The 15,291-nt window shown below is 36.0% G+C and overlaps 1 protein-coding gene across 1 annotated transcript; it reads right to left on the bottom strand.

Moving 5' to 3' along the window:
* Window positions 1-3,473: 3,473 nt before the first annotated feature.
* Window positions 3,474-14,699, bottom strand: LOC140786624 (translocon at the outer membrane of chloroplasts 64). The gene is made up of 13 exons (XM_073135204.1): window positions 14,386-14,699; window positions 13,599-13,751; window positions 13,223-13,347; window positions 12,457-12,582; window positions 10,838-11,020; window positions 10,568-10,712; window positions 6,760-6,919; window positions 6,429-6,563; window positions 6,057-6,257; window positions 5,680-5,807; window positions 5,536-5,587; window positions 4,486-4,555; window positions 3,474-3,935 (listed from the first exon to the last, which is right to left on the bottom strand). The coding sequence occupies exons 1-13, from the start codon at window positions 14,583-14,585 to the stop codon at window positions 3,853-3,855; spliced, it is 1,761 nt and encodes a 586-aa protein (XP_072991305.1). The 5' UTR covers window positions 14,586-14,699; the 3' UTR covers window positions 3,474-3,852.
* Window positions 14,700-15,291: the final 592 nt, after the last annotated feature.

Genomic DNA, 15,291 nt, shown 5'->3' with positions numbered 1-15,291 from the left:
ATTTTACCTATAGTACACATTAATGATTTCTTTTTTATATTAACCTGTAGGCCACCCCGTAGCCATATAGGAGAGGGATAGCTGTCGAATCGAGAGATCAGGTGGATGTCAGGAGGGGATGGTGGTGGGCCCGAATTTTACGGAGGCATCTTGGGCCCACCACTATACGGGGTGCATTGTAAAGTTGGCCGACCCAAAGCCCACCTAACTCTCTCTCTCTCTCTCTTTGCGTTTCTGCGTGTGGCGTCAAATCGATCAGAGAGAGAGAGAGAGAGAGACCCCTCGAATAATAATCTCAAATTTTATTCTCCAAACCCTAAATCTCGATCCCCAAATTTGCCTCCCTTGTCTTATTTTTCTCTCTCTAAAGTCTCTATATACATAAGGGTGTTATTTTCTTTTTGAAGGCAGACAGCCAAGCCAATCAAGGAATCCGGTAAGAGCACCCCCGCTAATCCATTGGATTAAGTCGCGTATTTTTCTTTCGTAGGTCCTACTAGATACGGTAGTTGGGCTAACGGGGGGAGGGATTAAAAGATTTGAGTTGATGGATGGAATCTCTCTCTCTCTCTCTTTCTCGGGTTGATTAATTAATTAGCATAGGGATTTAATTTAATTACACGCATCCGAAAGTTAAGTGCTTGTCTCTGTATCGATGTCCATATTATTAGACGTTGGAGTTCCCAAGGTTGCAACTTGGGAACTTATCCTGATGCCTGGATAAAACTTTCCCCCCGATCCAGATTCCATCACTAATTGTCAATAATTTCACCGCACTCGGACCGATAGAGACTCCGATAAATCTATTCTCCCCAACGTGGGGTTTATTCCGATGCTATGCTGTTTATGCCCCCCTCATCACGTGAATGTTCTGCCTTTCTTTATTTTGCTCCAGTACTCAACTCACCCTCCCCGCTTCTCTTCATTTTTTCTTTCTTTCTTTCTTTCTCTTTTAAAGGCAAATTATATTTTGATTTTGATTCAACTTTTCTGGATTAAGTTATAGTGAGGTGCAATAAGCTAATTACTGAATAACTCGTCATTAAGCAGAACAAAAGAAAAGAGAAAGGGGAGGAATAACGATAGAGACATGTTAGGAAAGTTGTGGTTGTGATATTAGATAGTCAATTCTAGCACCAAAAGAGAAGTTGATTCTTGATCAAATTCTGCAGGTGTGATAGCTGAAAAAGATTTATTCTTAAATATCTACGCTGGCTTTCAAGTTCAAAAAAAAAAAAAAATTTAAAGTACTTCTTACTTGGAAAATAAATAATGATTTTCTATTCATTCTTATGACCAAGATTCTAAGAAAATAATAATAATAATAACCATCTAACTACTCTCAATGATCATACACTTGTTCTTGTTTTAATTCTTCTATAAATTTAACGACCCACCTCTCGACTTCGACTTTGATGAAGTCAAGAGGTGGGAGGGGAGTCATTGCGGAGTCTTATCGCAAAGATTTAATGACAAGGATGTAGAAATATTAATGCTCTTTATTTCTTCTGGCATCATAACCTATTAGCTAAATATGTGAGGGAAATAAAAAGATTGGAAGCATGCCCCATAAGAATATTAGAACTTTGTTAACTCTTTAATTTACATATTAGTGTGTTACTTATGGTTTAGTTGTTTGGCAATGTTAGAATAAGGGTGGTCCAAACTCCCATGCATTTGCATTTGCATTTGCATAGGTTTTTTTTATTTTTTATTTATTCTCCTCAATGTTGGGTTTATTCCTAGGTTCTCTAGTAAATGCCTGTACAAGCTCTGTCATTAGAATTAATTGCAATTTCTTAGCGTAGTCAAACATAAGCTCATCAATTAATGTAGTTTTTTTTTTTTCTAAAACCTTTAATGAATTCACCAATTATTGGTTCAACAAAAGACCAAATGCAACTGAAGACCAAAAGGGAGTATGGTGAGTTTGGATGGAATAACCTAAGACAGGCATATTAGAAAACAAGTTATCGGTAGTAGAACTTGGAAAATTAAACTAATAACACTCAAAAGCTCAATAAACTTATCTAAACTAAAGTGGTGTTGTATAGAGACTTTGATCCCCCCCCCTTCTTTAAAACTTTATTTCCTTGTTAGTGGTTGCGTGATGCATATGCTAAACGAAAAGCGGCTCCGTTTTACTTCCAAAATTCTGAGGATAGATAGATAAAAGAAAAGGAAAAGAAAGAAGGGAGAAAAAAAAGAAAAGATAAAGAATTGGATACGATGGATGAGGACCTCTCAATTAGGGACAGACTGAAAGGGACCAGAAGCTATTGACAAATTTGGTAGTATTATTGTTCTTCTGTAGGCCTTTCTTGTCAATTTTTATTGTACAGGAATATTAAGGCGTTCTTTTTATTGCCTTTGGTTAGATTCATATGAACATATCAATAGGAAATGGTCCACCATATATTGAGTACTGACTGCATTCTTTGGTAGCAATAGAGAAGGCAATAAAAAGTTTCTTACTTTACAAAACTGTAGCTTCTGAAATTTTCTTGGATTTAGCTACGGGGTAACAGTGATAAGAAACATGTGAGAGAGGAAAATCATTTCAACATACATCTTATTCCACGAATGACGATAAGACATCGTCGTCCTCCTCCTCCTCCTCCAGAAGAGTGGAAATGAACTTCTTTTTTTGCTTTCCTTTTGAGATTACTTATGAACATGAACAGATGAACGAGTATAAACTGATGCAGACTTTAATGTGTGTGAACTCAAAATTTTGGTGAACAAATTTCCTGAGATGACTACATGCCATGTATACATTTCAAGTATTTATTCCCAGTCATGAATTGGGCCCACACGGATCCATCCGTGCGGGGATTAAATATCCTGCATTTATTTATTTATTTATTTTTATTTTTAAAGAAAAAGAGAAGAAGTGAGAACTCGAAAAACTCTTCTTATGCAGCAGCACTTAATTCTAAAACAAAACGCGATAGGCTAAGAAGCCAAGTCATACAAGAAGACTGCAATCTTTTTCCAGCACGGACTCGCATTTCTACCTTAAAAAAAATGAGAGTATTAGTGGACTACGGCCCAATTCTCAATTAAGCACACACTATGTCCTCATCAAGAAACAGTAAACTTTGCAAAGCAGTCAAGACTAATATAGGCCGTCGTGATCAATGTCATCCTTACGGTCTTGTGGCCGTCCTCCAGGACCACCACCTAAACTATCAGGTGATAATTACACAATCATTAGTCAATCATCACCAAACTTTATTGGCGATGTCGACTGGCCATTATTCCATCAAAATGGTGCAGATAATAGGAGCTGCAAACTAAGTCGGTTTTAAAAAGACATATATTTATTAACAAACTTATAAGACCACACTTCCTTCAACTAAAGCTCCTGGTTAGAAGTCAGCTCTCAGAGCATCCGACAATAACCCAATAGATGATAAGCAGGGAAAGAATGCATCACAGCCTCTAATTTTGTTGGATGGCACACCACGACCTTACATTGAAAAATGAAATCTTATTCTATAAAACCCAAAATAGTGCCTCTACTACAAAATGTGAATATAATCATCTTATAGTACAAGCTAAATGGTGCGAGGTATACAAAAAACAAGCAATGTATGTTGACATCACATCCGCTGTTTGCCATAACTTGCTAACAAAACTTGACTGACTACCTTTTGAAGGGATTAAGTAATACAGTAACAGCTCTGGATGCTACAATGAACTTTTGAGTATGATGGTAAATTCTTGCGCAAATCCTCATGCCGGTATTCTTTTGATCTATTCTCCAGACATGCGTGCATGGGTGACTCTTATTTGAGTTTGTATCTTCAACTGGAATGTTTGCCCTGTGCAACTTGCTTTAGCTGGTATCTACTGGAATAGCTTCTTCAGTCTTTTGGCAGCCACATTTGCTGTCTTGTTTGTGGGTTCTAGAACGAGAGCATAATTAAAATCTGCAAAAATTTTAGAATTCCAAAATCAACTTAGTCCCAGACTCAAGGCCAAACAAAACTATTAAGGCCTCTCCCGTCATGCTATTCTTTTTAAGTAGAGACTAGAGAAATGTCGTATTCCACATGCCATGTTAGGAGTAGTCCAGTGAAAGAAGATGCAGAAAAGGATCATATATAAAATATATAATGGACAAATAAAATAGGTGATGTATAGAGAATCACCTCTATTGATGATATAAAAAAAAACCATATTTGATGCACTCGGAGACAAACATGAGCTAATTCTAGATATTCTAATTTTATGCGCATGGCAAGGTTGTGATACTCTATTTTCAGGACATGCCTCGTATTAGTGTAGTATAATTTGTTCAACTATTCTGTGATGAATCCCAACCCCAACCAAGTGTATAATCCTTCATTAAAGAAATATACTATGCAGGCGATTCTCATTTTCCCAACAAGAAAGTGTTCTGGATATCAGAACCTGCAGTAACCATTCCTTTTTTTTCCACTTCCGAGAGGGGATGTTAATTGAGAGAGAGAAACAGACCTTCAATTGCATCTTTGCAGTAACCCAGCATCTCCCGTGCAGTTCCTCTTCGCAAGTAAGCCTTAACATTCTACACACACACAACAAATAAATGGAATACCATTGAGGAAAAAAAGAAAGAGTCAGAGAATAAAAGAATTCTGTAATTTTGCAAACTCAACAACATAAACACAACATCAACTAAAGAATAGATTAACAAGGAATACATAAGATTGGTCCATGATGCTAAGAAATAGTACACCAAGAAAATTCTAAAAATGAGGATTCAAGGACACATAATTTTGGTTATCCCTCAACCAAAGTATAGAAAAGAGAGAGATAGTAAAAGTACCAACCATAGGAAACTATATCTCAGATACTTAAAACTAAACAATGTAGCAAGGATTATGAAATGAGATTGTTGTCCTTTCTATTAGTACGATGGTGGATTCTCACTTTCTCATTATTCTAATGATACAGTTCATTAGTAGTGCTTATAGCTTTCGTAAAAGAAATGGAATTTAAAAGCAAAGACAGCTGACTTATGCATCCATCAGCAACCAACCAGGAAAGACAATGGTTTGTGATGGATTCACACTAGTACAGTTGTATGCATAAATATTCCAATTCTCTTATTATGCCTCAAGGAAGAAAATAAGAAAAGAGGGCTCTAATTTGCAACAAATGTTTTTTGACAAAATAAATTCCCTGGTTGTTGATGGTCTATTGTTGTCGACAATTAAAGCACTGCAAGGAGCTTAAGAGATTGTACATTAATATCATGATCAGCAAGCCATTTAGAATTGTATTTCAATATCATATACTAAACCACTAGTAGAGGGAAAAAAAATGAAAAGAGCAACAAGAGAAAAATGGAAAAAATCTCATTGTTAACAAGATTAAAAGAGGAATATATCAGTGGTGATGAGGAACATCTTAAGTTCTTCAAGTACCTGCTCCTAAAAAGATCATGAAAACAAGGTACCATAATAACATGTCACATCAAACCAAGAATCTTGAAAACAAGGTACTATAATAGCAAGTCACGTCGACTTGTAAGAAAACACTAACCTTTTTATCAAGGCTGATGGCAGTGGTGCAGTCTGTCTCTGCCTGTTGGTAACTGGTCAAGCAAAGGACACAGGGAACACAAAAGAGGGAGTCAAACATCAATTAAAAAGTAACGAATGCTGTAACACGAAAAAGAGATACTACCTTCCCAGCTCCAGATAAGCAGCAGCTCTATTACTGTAGTATGTTGCCATTTTCCCATTTAGTTTGATTGCTTCAGTATACAGACCAGCAGCTTTCTGCCATTGTTTATCTTTATAAGCAATATTGCCCTGTAATAAAGTGAAGACCTAATATAAGCCAAAAGCTCATAAAAAGAATAAAAAAAGGGAAGTACTGAAGTTAAAGTAGCGGTTGTGAAAAGCTTACAGGCATATTTCAAGTCTAAAATCCAAACGCATAATGATGATTTTGAAGACAACAAAGAAAAGCAGCATACAACTAGGTTTACAAGAATCAGTAGAACTTCTCACACGAAAGTAACTTTGCAGCTTATAGAAAGGAACAAATAAAAAACTAACCTTTTCTTTTGCAATTTCTGCAGCTACTTCCTTGCTGACATCATTACTAGAAACATTGGATTTGAGGACTAAATCAACTTGTTTCTGAAGAGTGGGATACATGGTCTGGATCGAATCCAGTAAAAAGCAGTCACCTCCATGTCGTGCAATAAAGGACACTGATAGAGGGCACTTGTCAAAGACTCCTAAGGGAACTGTCACCTACAGTGCATATCAAGACTTAATGAATCCGAGAAAAATGTAAGAGCAGAAATGCCATGGATAAAAAATTGCTAAAGGTTAAGAACACTTTAGATTAGTCTTGAGTCAGCCAGAAAAAAAAAAGGCATTGCTATTAACAGATTCTCAAGCAAAACTGCAAAAGCATTGTACCTGACAACAACCTGACATGCTAGCTATGGCTGTAAGACATAAAATATGAGTTTTATAGCCCTCAGATGATATTTCCCGTGCACTGAGTTTCGGGGGAGATCCTAATACAGTGGGAAGAACAAGAAGTCCATCGTCCTGCAAGTATAAAGCTGGTGGTATCAATAAGCACAAGGACCAAACCAGTCATTATAATTATCAAATTACTCGATTGAGGAAAAATCAGAAAGTAGAGCAAGAAAAGAATAGCTATCTAGTGAGAAAATAAAAAGGCAAACAAACGTAGTTAGTTAATATTCTAACTAAAACACCTGAATTGTTGTAACTGAAGTACCTTTAGCAGAGAATTGACAGCTAAGCGTGCTTGATCCCTTACAGATTGATAGTAGTCAACATCTGCATTGCTATCCTCTGACAGATCATTCATTATATTGGAATCAACGGCAGGGTGGACTGAGTTGATCCAGTCCAAATGATTATTTTTAAACTCATGCCTGCTCATAAAATCCATAGAGTTACCATCTGATGGTCAAACAAATAAGACAAAAAGAAACACAAGCATAAGAATTCATCGATGAATTGATCTGACTAATCATTTAACTGATGCCATAAAGAATATCAGCGACTGCAGCTAAACTCGGTAAAGCATACAACATCACAATGAACAAAAAATATATAAACAGACTACAAGGTATAAAGCAAAGTTTTATATGTTGCACGAAAAGCTGGCAAAATAAGCACCAAGAGAAAGGATGCAACTATTCCCTAAAACTACAATTAATCCTTTCTGGCAGGAAAAGAGTTGTTCTTATTTTGTATAATGGCTATAACAATCATTTTCTTCCATTTGGCTTTGTCTCGGACAAGACTCCATGAAACAAACTGCTATCACGCCCTTTTTCCTACTAATTCCTTCCACATCAATTTTGAATTTCCCGCACTCTCAAGGGTCAATTCCAAGTTGTAGCAGAAAGCAAATCTTAACATAAAAAACTAAGCGATTTCATTGCAATTTATTCAAATTAATGTGTAATTATTTTCAAATTCTGTTGTGAGAAAGATATTCACTGTAAATGATCTGCTTCCCTAGTAAAAGGCAATCTGCTATCTCATTCCTCATAGTAGTTTGGGGTAATTCAGTAACCTCAGAGTAAAAAATACATAGAGACATACATATACACACCTGCCCACACACACGGGGAGAGAGATTAAAACTTTACTAATCTTTGCAAAAAGATTTAACTTGTTTGCAGCCATTGGGTATACTGAGAAATAGGCAGGTCATCACCTCAGTTACAATCAACTGATTGACATATGGCATAAACATCACCAATTTAAAATTCTAAAAAGTAGCTTGAAAAGTTAGTATTATTTAGCTCGGCATTCACAGCCAAAATTTCCCTTAATTAAATTTTTTTTAATTATCATGTCAAATTCATTCAAATTGGATCAAAATTGATATAGAAGCATGTCATATTAACTACGTTCAAGTAAGTTTTAGTTTTAATTATTAAACTACCGTCAACTAACAAATGTATTCAATCATATTATGTATTAAATTATGGTTCTACTTGACTATTGCTATATCTTCTATAAAATAGATCATTTACAACATTGCCCAAGAATAAAAGACTTTAATATAAGCTTTAATACGTTTATTCAAACCAACAATATATATAAAGACCCTGAAAATATGTTAGAGAAGTGTCAATACTTGCCACTAGTAAGCAGGAGAATGTCGCTAGTGAAGAAAGTGAGATCAAGACTTATTGGGACCTTCGCAATCATCTTTGGGATTGAAAGAATCTAATACCGAATCGGCGTACCTTGTGCCAACCGAGTATCAACATGACAATGCATGGTGCTAGGTAAATTGAAACCAACAAGACAAATCTAACATCCATACTCATGCACAATCAACTTAAGGAGAGGATAGGAATAAAGGTAGTGTTTGCTTCATGTTCATGAATTTTCTTTGAACTTGGTTAGGGAACTCCAACCAACAACCATATTTAGTAACCAATGGTACTTTATCACCAAGTTCAACAAGTGAGAGAGAGAAAAATAAAATGGGTCTAAGTTTAAATTAGTCTAAATAATGGTCAAGGAGTTCTCACATTAAAATTTTACCCTTAAAATGACATACACTAATCTTTTTCATGTCTTGTCAATATCCTCTCTCCTCTTTTCTACTTTCTTCTCTCTCATTGTGCTAGGCTACTCTTTTTAAAGAAGTGTACCTCTTTCACCATGGTTGAAAGATCATGTAAAAAAATAGCATGCACAAAGATAATAATAAAAAAAGGATCAACGGCTTAGAAGTTGTACAGTGTGAAAATTGATGAAGTTGTATCGTTTACATAACACGGGTTACTAGCTTAAAAGACAAGCCTACAAACAAGTTTAAAAGTTAAAACACAAGCTTGTCAACAGGCTTAAAATACAAAGTCGGTTCCTAGCATTTCCCTTGGCTGCTTGCCGACTCACAAGCCCATAGACTAGCTAAAATAGAAGCCCCTAAACCAGCTTAAAAATATACAAAGCTGCAAACAGGTTTAAAACACAACTGTTTGCTGGCTTACAAGGCCGACTGCAGCTCGGCAAACCATCTTAAATACAAGCTTTAAATTAGCCTAGAAACAATGCTACAAATAGGCTTAAAACACAACTTGCTGGCTTACATGACCGCTTGCGGGCTTGTAAACCTGCAAACCAGCTTAAATATAAAGCTATAAGCCTTTAAACTAGCTTAAAAATACACAAGGTTAAAACATAACAGCCTGCTAGCTCACAGGGCCTTTTGCGGGCTTACAAGCCTATAAGCCCATAAACCATCTTAACCCACTTACCTCTAAGTCTGCAATTTATCCCTAATCAAGTTTAAAAGGTGAGAAAGGAGATAAAAAATAAATAAGTATAAATTGGTACACAATTATCCCTAAAATGACTTACACTTGTCTCTTCAATGTCTTGTCCATGTCATCTCTTCCCCATTCTCTCTCACCAAGAACTAGCTCTTTTACTATCATTGCTGAAAAAGTTGCAATTAATGTTGCTGATAGAGTTATGCCTTTTTTTGAGCAAGTGATTCGTTTATTTATTTGTAAACTTACCAGTCTATCATAGATTGTGCTTTTCATAACTAGTTTTGGATTTTCCTACTCGCAGACGATATCTCAAGCTCCGGCCACACTTACCAAGATCTCTTCTTAAATGATGGATTGATGTTTTTGGTCCTCTTTTCTCCAATATTATCTAAAGTGGACTTGCTATTATCTTCTATTGGCTTGATTTTTTTTTTTTTTTGAGAGAAAAAAATTCTAGCTTGATATTGCTGCACTTGATTAACATTTTTTACAAGCTGATACAAACAATTGTATCAAGATAACTGTCTAAACTGATGTTTGGCAGGGATAGATGTTAGATTCACTTTTAAGTAGTTTTTTGAAGTAAAGTTTGGATCAATGGAATGAATAGACTTTCAAACCATAGAGTTTCGTTTTGTCCTACATCATTTTATTAATTTTGGATATCTTTTTGTCTTTTCATCTTAACATCGTCTTCTCTAGAATGGTAACAGCACCACCTTATCAAGCAAACCCGCAAACCTAAAACCACATATTTATTACAAACCCGCAAGCACCTTACCAAGCAAATCATACAAGACCGTATGTGAGCTTACTGGCCTGCAAGCCAACAACTACCTTACCAAACAAGCTCACTTGCAAAGGGAACAATTATGAGATTATTTTAAACATTACTAGAGGTCAAATTTACGAATAATAATATTTCAATACTAATATCCTTCAACTACAAACGACATTTTGGTCCATTTATGTGCCATATCTTAAAATTTCCCTTCAAAAGTAACAATTTTTTAACCATTTCATGTCACGTCAAAGGTAATAATGCCACTTCTATTCTAGTTCGCAATCAAACACCCAATTTCTTTAAACTAGTTTAAGCTACCTAAAATAATGATAAGAAATGAGTTTAGCTAACCGCATTCAAGTGCCACACTCATTCCAAACGAAGTCAAAAAGAACATTAGAGTTTGTTTAAAGTCAAAAAGAAACAATTAGAATAATACACTAGAATAGTAAATTCCAAAGCTCAAGACTATCAGAGTATAAGAAACTCACTTCAAAAGCGACCGCATAGCAACTGCAAGTGACACTAATGAAGTTTGTTTAAAGTCACTGTTTTTATTCCCATTTTGGAGATGTTTCATGCTGGGTACCTTAGAGGACAGAAAACTTCCGAGATTTACATGGCTCAAAACTTGTCCTAACAGAATCAACCAACAATATCAATAGTCAATGGCAATTAATGAAAAATTTAATAATTTGATTCAAGTACAAGAATGAAAATAAACAAACAGCACAAAATTTAAGTGATAAATCAACACATACTTCCGAATAGCTCTTCAACAGATTTAATCACCACCTGAGTCAACCTGCTTGCAGGTATTTTTGAAAGTTCAAAACAATCATCTGCTATCATAATATGTCTGGGCTGACGAGCGTCAGAATATGGAAGTTGCAGCAGTACTTGCCCTACGCGCCGCAAGATACTAGGATCCTTTGCAAACAGTCCTACAAATCAGATTGAACAAAATGAATAATGACTTCTACTGAATTCTGTGACCCCAACATATCTGAATGTCAATCTAACCAAATGAGGAGGTTAACTAATATGATGGCAGCAGAAAGGCAACCAATAACAATTTGCACCATATAAGTCAGCTGTTCCACATTTAGAAAGCACGCGTGAGCTGCAAAAAGATAGTTATTGCTAGGAATTCTAATTACAACAGCATTACATATCTTGGACACCAAAATTCTAGGAGCATTGACTCCAACTTATTAAAACACCCTACACTTTACCTACTATGAGAGCGGGAGACAGTTCAGCTTTCTGGAACTCTCTCTCCTTTTCAGAAAAAACAAAGACAAAGGCTGTAAGAAGATAATGTATCATCTAATGCACACAAAATTTTGTGAACAAAAGTTCACACATAAGAGTTTCAGGAAACAATGAGATGATAGAAGATTTGGTGCCCGGCAGCACATATTCTATACTGATATTGCACTAAAATGTAAAACAAACCAATAGTTAAAACCAAACCCGCATAAAGGTCTCTTGGCAGCCAACATACCAATTTTTCCAATAAAATATGACAATAAATCCTTACAGGTAAGCCATTCTGCTCAACACAGATGTGTGAAGGAGAGGGATCCATATAGCAGGCCTCAAATAATTGGGATTAAAGGCATTAGATAATGAAATGCACATCCATGTAGTGATGGCATAACAGCAGTGTTGCAAGTACAGGTAAGAAACTATGAGGCACATCTTGTGAGACATTCTAATAGAAAATATTGGAGGCTTGGAATTGAACGCTCGAACAGTAATGATATAATCTATATTCAAACCTACAAAAGATTATATTATCACCAAAAACCCTTTTGTTGTACACCTTTACATATAAACATACACACGATATTTGAGGTATCAAAGCATACCACATGACGTCTTGTTGCATCCAATACAAAAAAGTACAAAAGCCATTGTAAGGGTCCTTTGTATTAAGCATAGCTCATGCATGTTAACATCAGTTTTTTCTAGCTGACTACAACACCATATCATGCACCAACAAGGATGAAATGGATCACATACAAATATACAATGCCCAAGGACTTATATACATTTAAAGTTCTAAACATAGATTATCTAATTCAGGTTCACGAATTATATGTCCAGTCATAATAAAATGCATATAAATGAAAGAAGAACATAGTAACATACTAAGTTACTAACACAAAAACATGAGAAATATTCAAAATTTAAATCCACACTGCTTTATGACATCATAAGCATCGGACTCTATCAACATAGGATAAGAAATATAATTAGACACAAAGTATCATTCTTTCAAGTTAGAATAGACAGCAAATAGATTGCATAAGTAAAGGCATACTGAATCTCTTCAGTAATTGAATAGCATGGCAGCCAGGTTTTCAGTACATACCAACAGTATCAAGGCTTGGTGAAACAGGAATAACACCAGTGTAAGAGACGGCTGCATGTGAAGATCGAAAACCTAAGATACCACAAAATGCTCCAGGTATCCTTACTCCACCAATAGTGTCAACACCTATACATGATAAAGCGTCAATGATTCACCCATGATACAAAAACTACTACCAGACAACTCACAGCATAAACCAAAGAGATTATAATATTTTATAGGTTCTAATTATCAATGTTTGATGCATCTTAGGAAACTTTGACCCAAAATATTTTCAAGATATTTGCGGTTGTTAACCTCATATTACTAAGCGTGCAACTTGACATCACAAACACCCTCCTATAATAGCTACACTGAATTAGTTCTTAACTTTTAAAATGCTGCAAAAGGATTTAAAGAATAATATGCAACAATAAAGATGGATGAAAAGGCATAAAGGGGAGAGAAGAATAACATATGTAACAAAACTCACGTGAATTAGCTTAAAACAAAATTTTAATTAATTTTCTTTCTCTACTGGGTTGTATAATGTAATTTATATCACTACTTAGAAGGGAACTCACTAGACAGTTGTTTCTTCATCCAAAGATATGGCATACTAGGAAGTTGTTTCTTCATCCAAATATATGGCATTAACTGTTGGGTATTAAAGGAGGCTACTTGTCGAGTCAATTACTTCAGATAAAAAGTTAAATATGAGACCATCAAGCACATCAACGTTACATTAAGTTGAGAGCTAATTGAGGAACTTAAGCCAGAAGCTCACCCAAGGAGAAATCTACTAGGCCACCGGCAACAGCTGCAGCTGAACCACTCGAGCATCCTCCGGGTATTCGTTCAGGAGCAGCAGGATTTGTTGGGGTGCCAAAATGTTTGTTTTCACCATTGATGCTGAAAAATGCATAATTCCCATGAGTTGTAGCATTTAAAAAATGGAAGAAAGAGCTACTGCTAGATAAGATACCATAAAGCTTGTTTTTAAGTTTCAACTAGATCCTTTTGGTTTCTATTCAAAAAGGAGAACATATGAGGTACGAAGCCAAAGTTAAAAGGTTGATCAATCTTAGATAAATATAGAATGCTCCTGCAATCATAAAAAAAAGGACACAGCAAAGAATTTGCATATCAAAGGAAATTGTTACCTGTATGCCATTTCATCAATTACTGTTTTTCCAATGCAAGTAGCACCTCCATCTACAAGGGCTGAAACCACTGGAGAAGTTTGCGTCGCAGGCTCGTGCGTTCTTGCCCAATCTATACTACCAAATCCAGTGATAAATTCATTGACGTCAAAGCTGTCAACCAGAGAAGATGTCAAGAATTCCGATCAAGGTTAAAAGTAATATAATCTGAAACCACATATACTTATATCAGATGGGTCATGTTAACATTTGGGTAAATTAATCAGGACAGGATAGTTAAACGATTCAGCTGCTATTATCTTCAAAGTCATCAACAATGGCAGTAATTGATTTTAGTTTTACCAAATAGAGTATCTTCTTCTTGATCAAACACATCAGAACGTGATTCCAACGACAGTAACTCTATCATCCTCCTGATAGGATTTAACGGAATATGCTTCCAATAAAAGAATTTTATCCAACAGGGAGATCATGTTCTTGGTCAATATTATTAGAATATGATCTAAATACAGTATATTTTATCTGCCAAAGGGAACCCAATGTTTCAGAACCAGAGTAGCGCTGCATGTCATCACTTCGTCAGTTCATTGTCACCCTATTACCAAGATAACGTTTCCCTTGTTGAATCGAGAAAATCTTCACAATTCGCCACCAAGTCAACCTCAAAAGACACAAATTCGCCCCTAGAACCATCGGGTGAACAAAGATTCGCGCCTACCGACTCAAAGCAAGTCAAATAGGAAGAAGAACCAAGAATTCTCGAGGATTGAGCTCAAGAAATGCTTACGAATCGGCAACGGCAAAGGTGAGGCCGGTCAAGGGATGGGGCGCCTTGGGAGGCGGCGGCGGCGGCGGAGGAAGCAGCTCGAGGTGCTCGACAAAGGCGCCGAGCTCCTTCTTGACGACCCTCTTCAGCTTCTGGGCCATGAGGAAGACCCCAGCCAATCCTAACCCTAGAAGAACCCATAAGTTTGAAGACGACGACATCTCCAAGGGTTTCTCTCTCTCTCCCCCCCTCCCTCACCCCCTCTATCAAAAAGTGAAGCCGGAAAGGTCGAGGGTACAGCCGGAAAGCGGACTTGCGTGGATAATGTAGGGGGCTCTTTGGAAACCTAAAATAGGTCATTTTATTGATGATGGACTTTTCCATTTTACACCCTACACTATACCCATATTACAGTTTACATCTTGCGGTACCGTAATTAACAAGTGGCATTGGGTGTGAAATGATAATTTCGGACCAATGATGACGTGTTAAATTAATCTACGAGTGGGGTTGAATCAGCTATAGTTCAACAAATGTCTCGTTATCAACCTTCTTCAAAGTTTTGCAAAGCGAAATCCTCTATATTATTTGATACACCCTTCAATTAAACGAAGAAGTAGAATGATGATAGAAATTATCCCCATTAAAATATGAGGTTAAATCACATTGGTCCCATTTCTATATTTTTCTTTTTTATTGTAAATAAAATTGACATTGCTCGACATGTTAGGCATCACCCATGAATATCTCTTTAATTTATTATACATGTAGAAGAGACTACTAATAAGTTATAGGATAATTATAGGGAAAAGACCAACGAGTTCTTTCATCATAGTGTATGTTCGTAGACGTTTAAAAACTTTGGCAGTTGGAGAATTATTTCACCATATATTCCATCTGAATTAATTAAATTATTCTACCAGCTTA

This window comes from Typha latifolia, chromosome 4 (assembly GCF_019914945.1).
Source record: "Typha latifolia isolate L0001 chromosome 4, TyphaL0001v2, whole genome shotgun sequence".
NCBI lineage: Eukaryota > Viridiplantae > Streptophyta > Magnoliopsida > Poales > Typhaceae > Typha > Typha latifolia.
Note: the sequence above shows the minus strand (reverse complement) of the source record. Positions and strands in the feature narration are given on the sequence as shown.

What these genes read in the sequence shown, in the direction of transcription:
- LOC140786624 (XM_073135204.1), bottom strand. Translation starts at nt 14,585, where the DNA reads ATGTCGTCGTCTTCAAACTTATGGGTTCTTCTAGGGTTAGGATTGGCT. An exon ending in ACCAAGCCTTGATACTGTTG is followed by an intron (nt 11,021 to 12,456) that starts GTATGTACTGAA and finishes TCTGATTTGTAG; the next exon opens with GACTGTTTGCAAAGGATCCT. An exon ending in GCTTATCTGGAGCTGGGAAG is followed by an intron (nt 5,588 to 5,679) that starts GTAGTATCTCTT and finishes TTGCTTGACCAG; the next exon opens with TTACCAACAGGCAGAGACAG.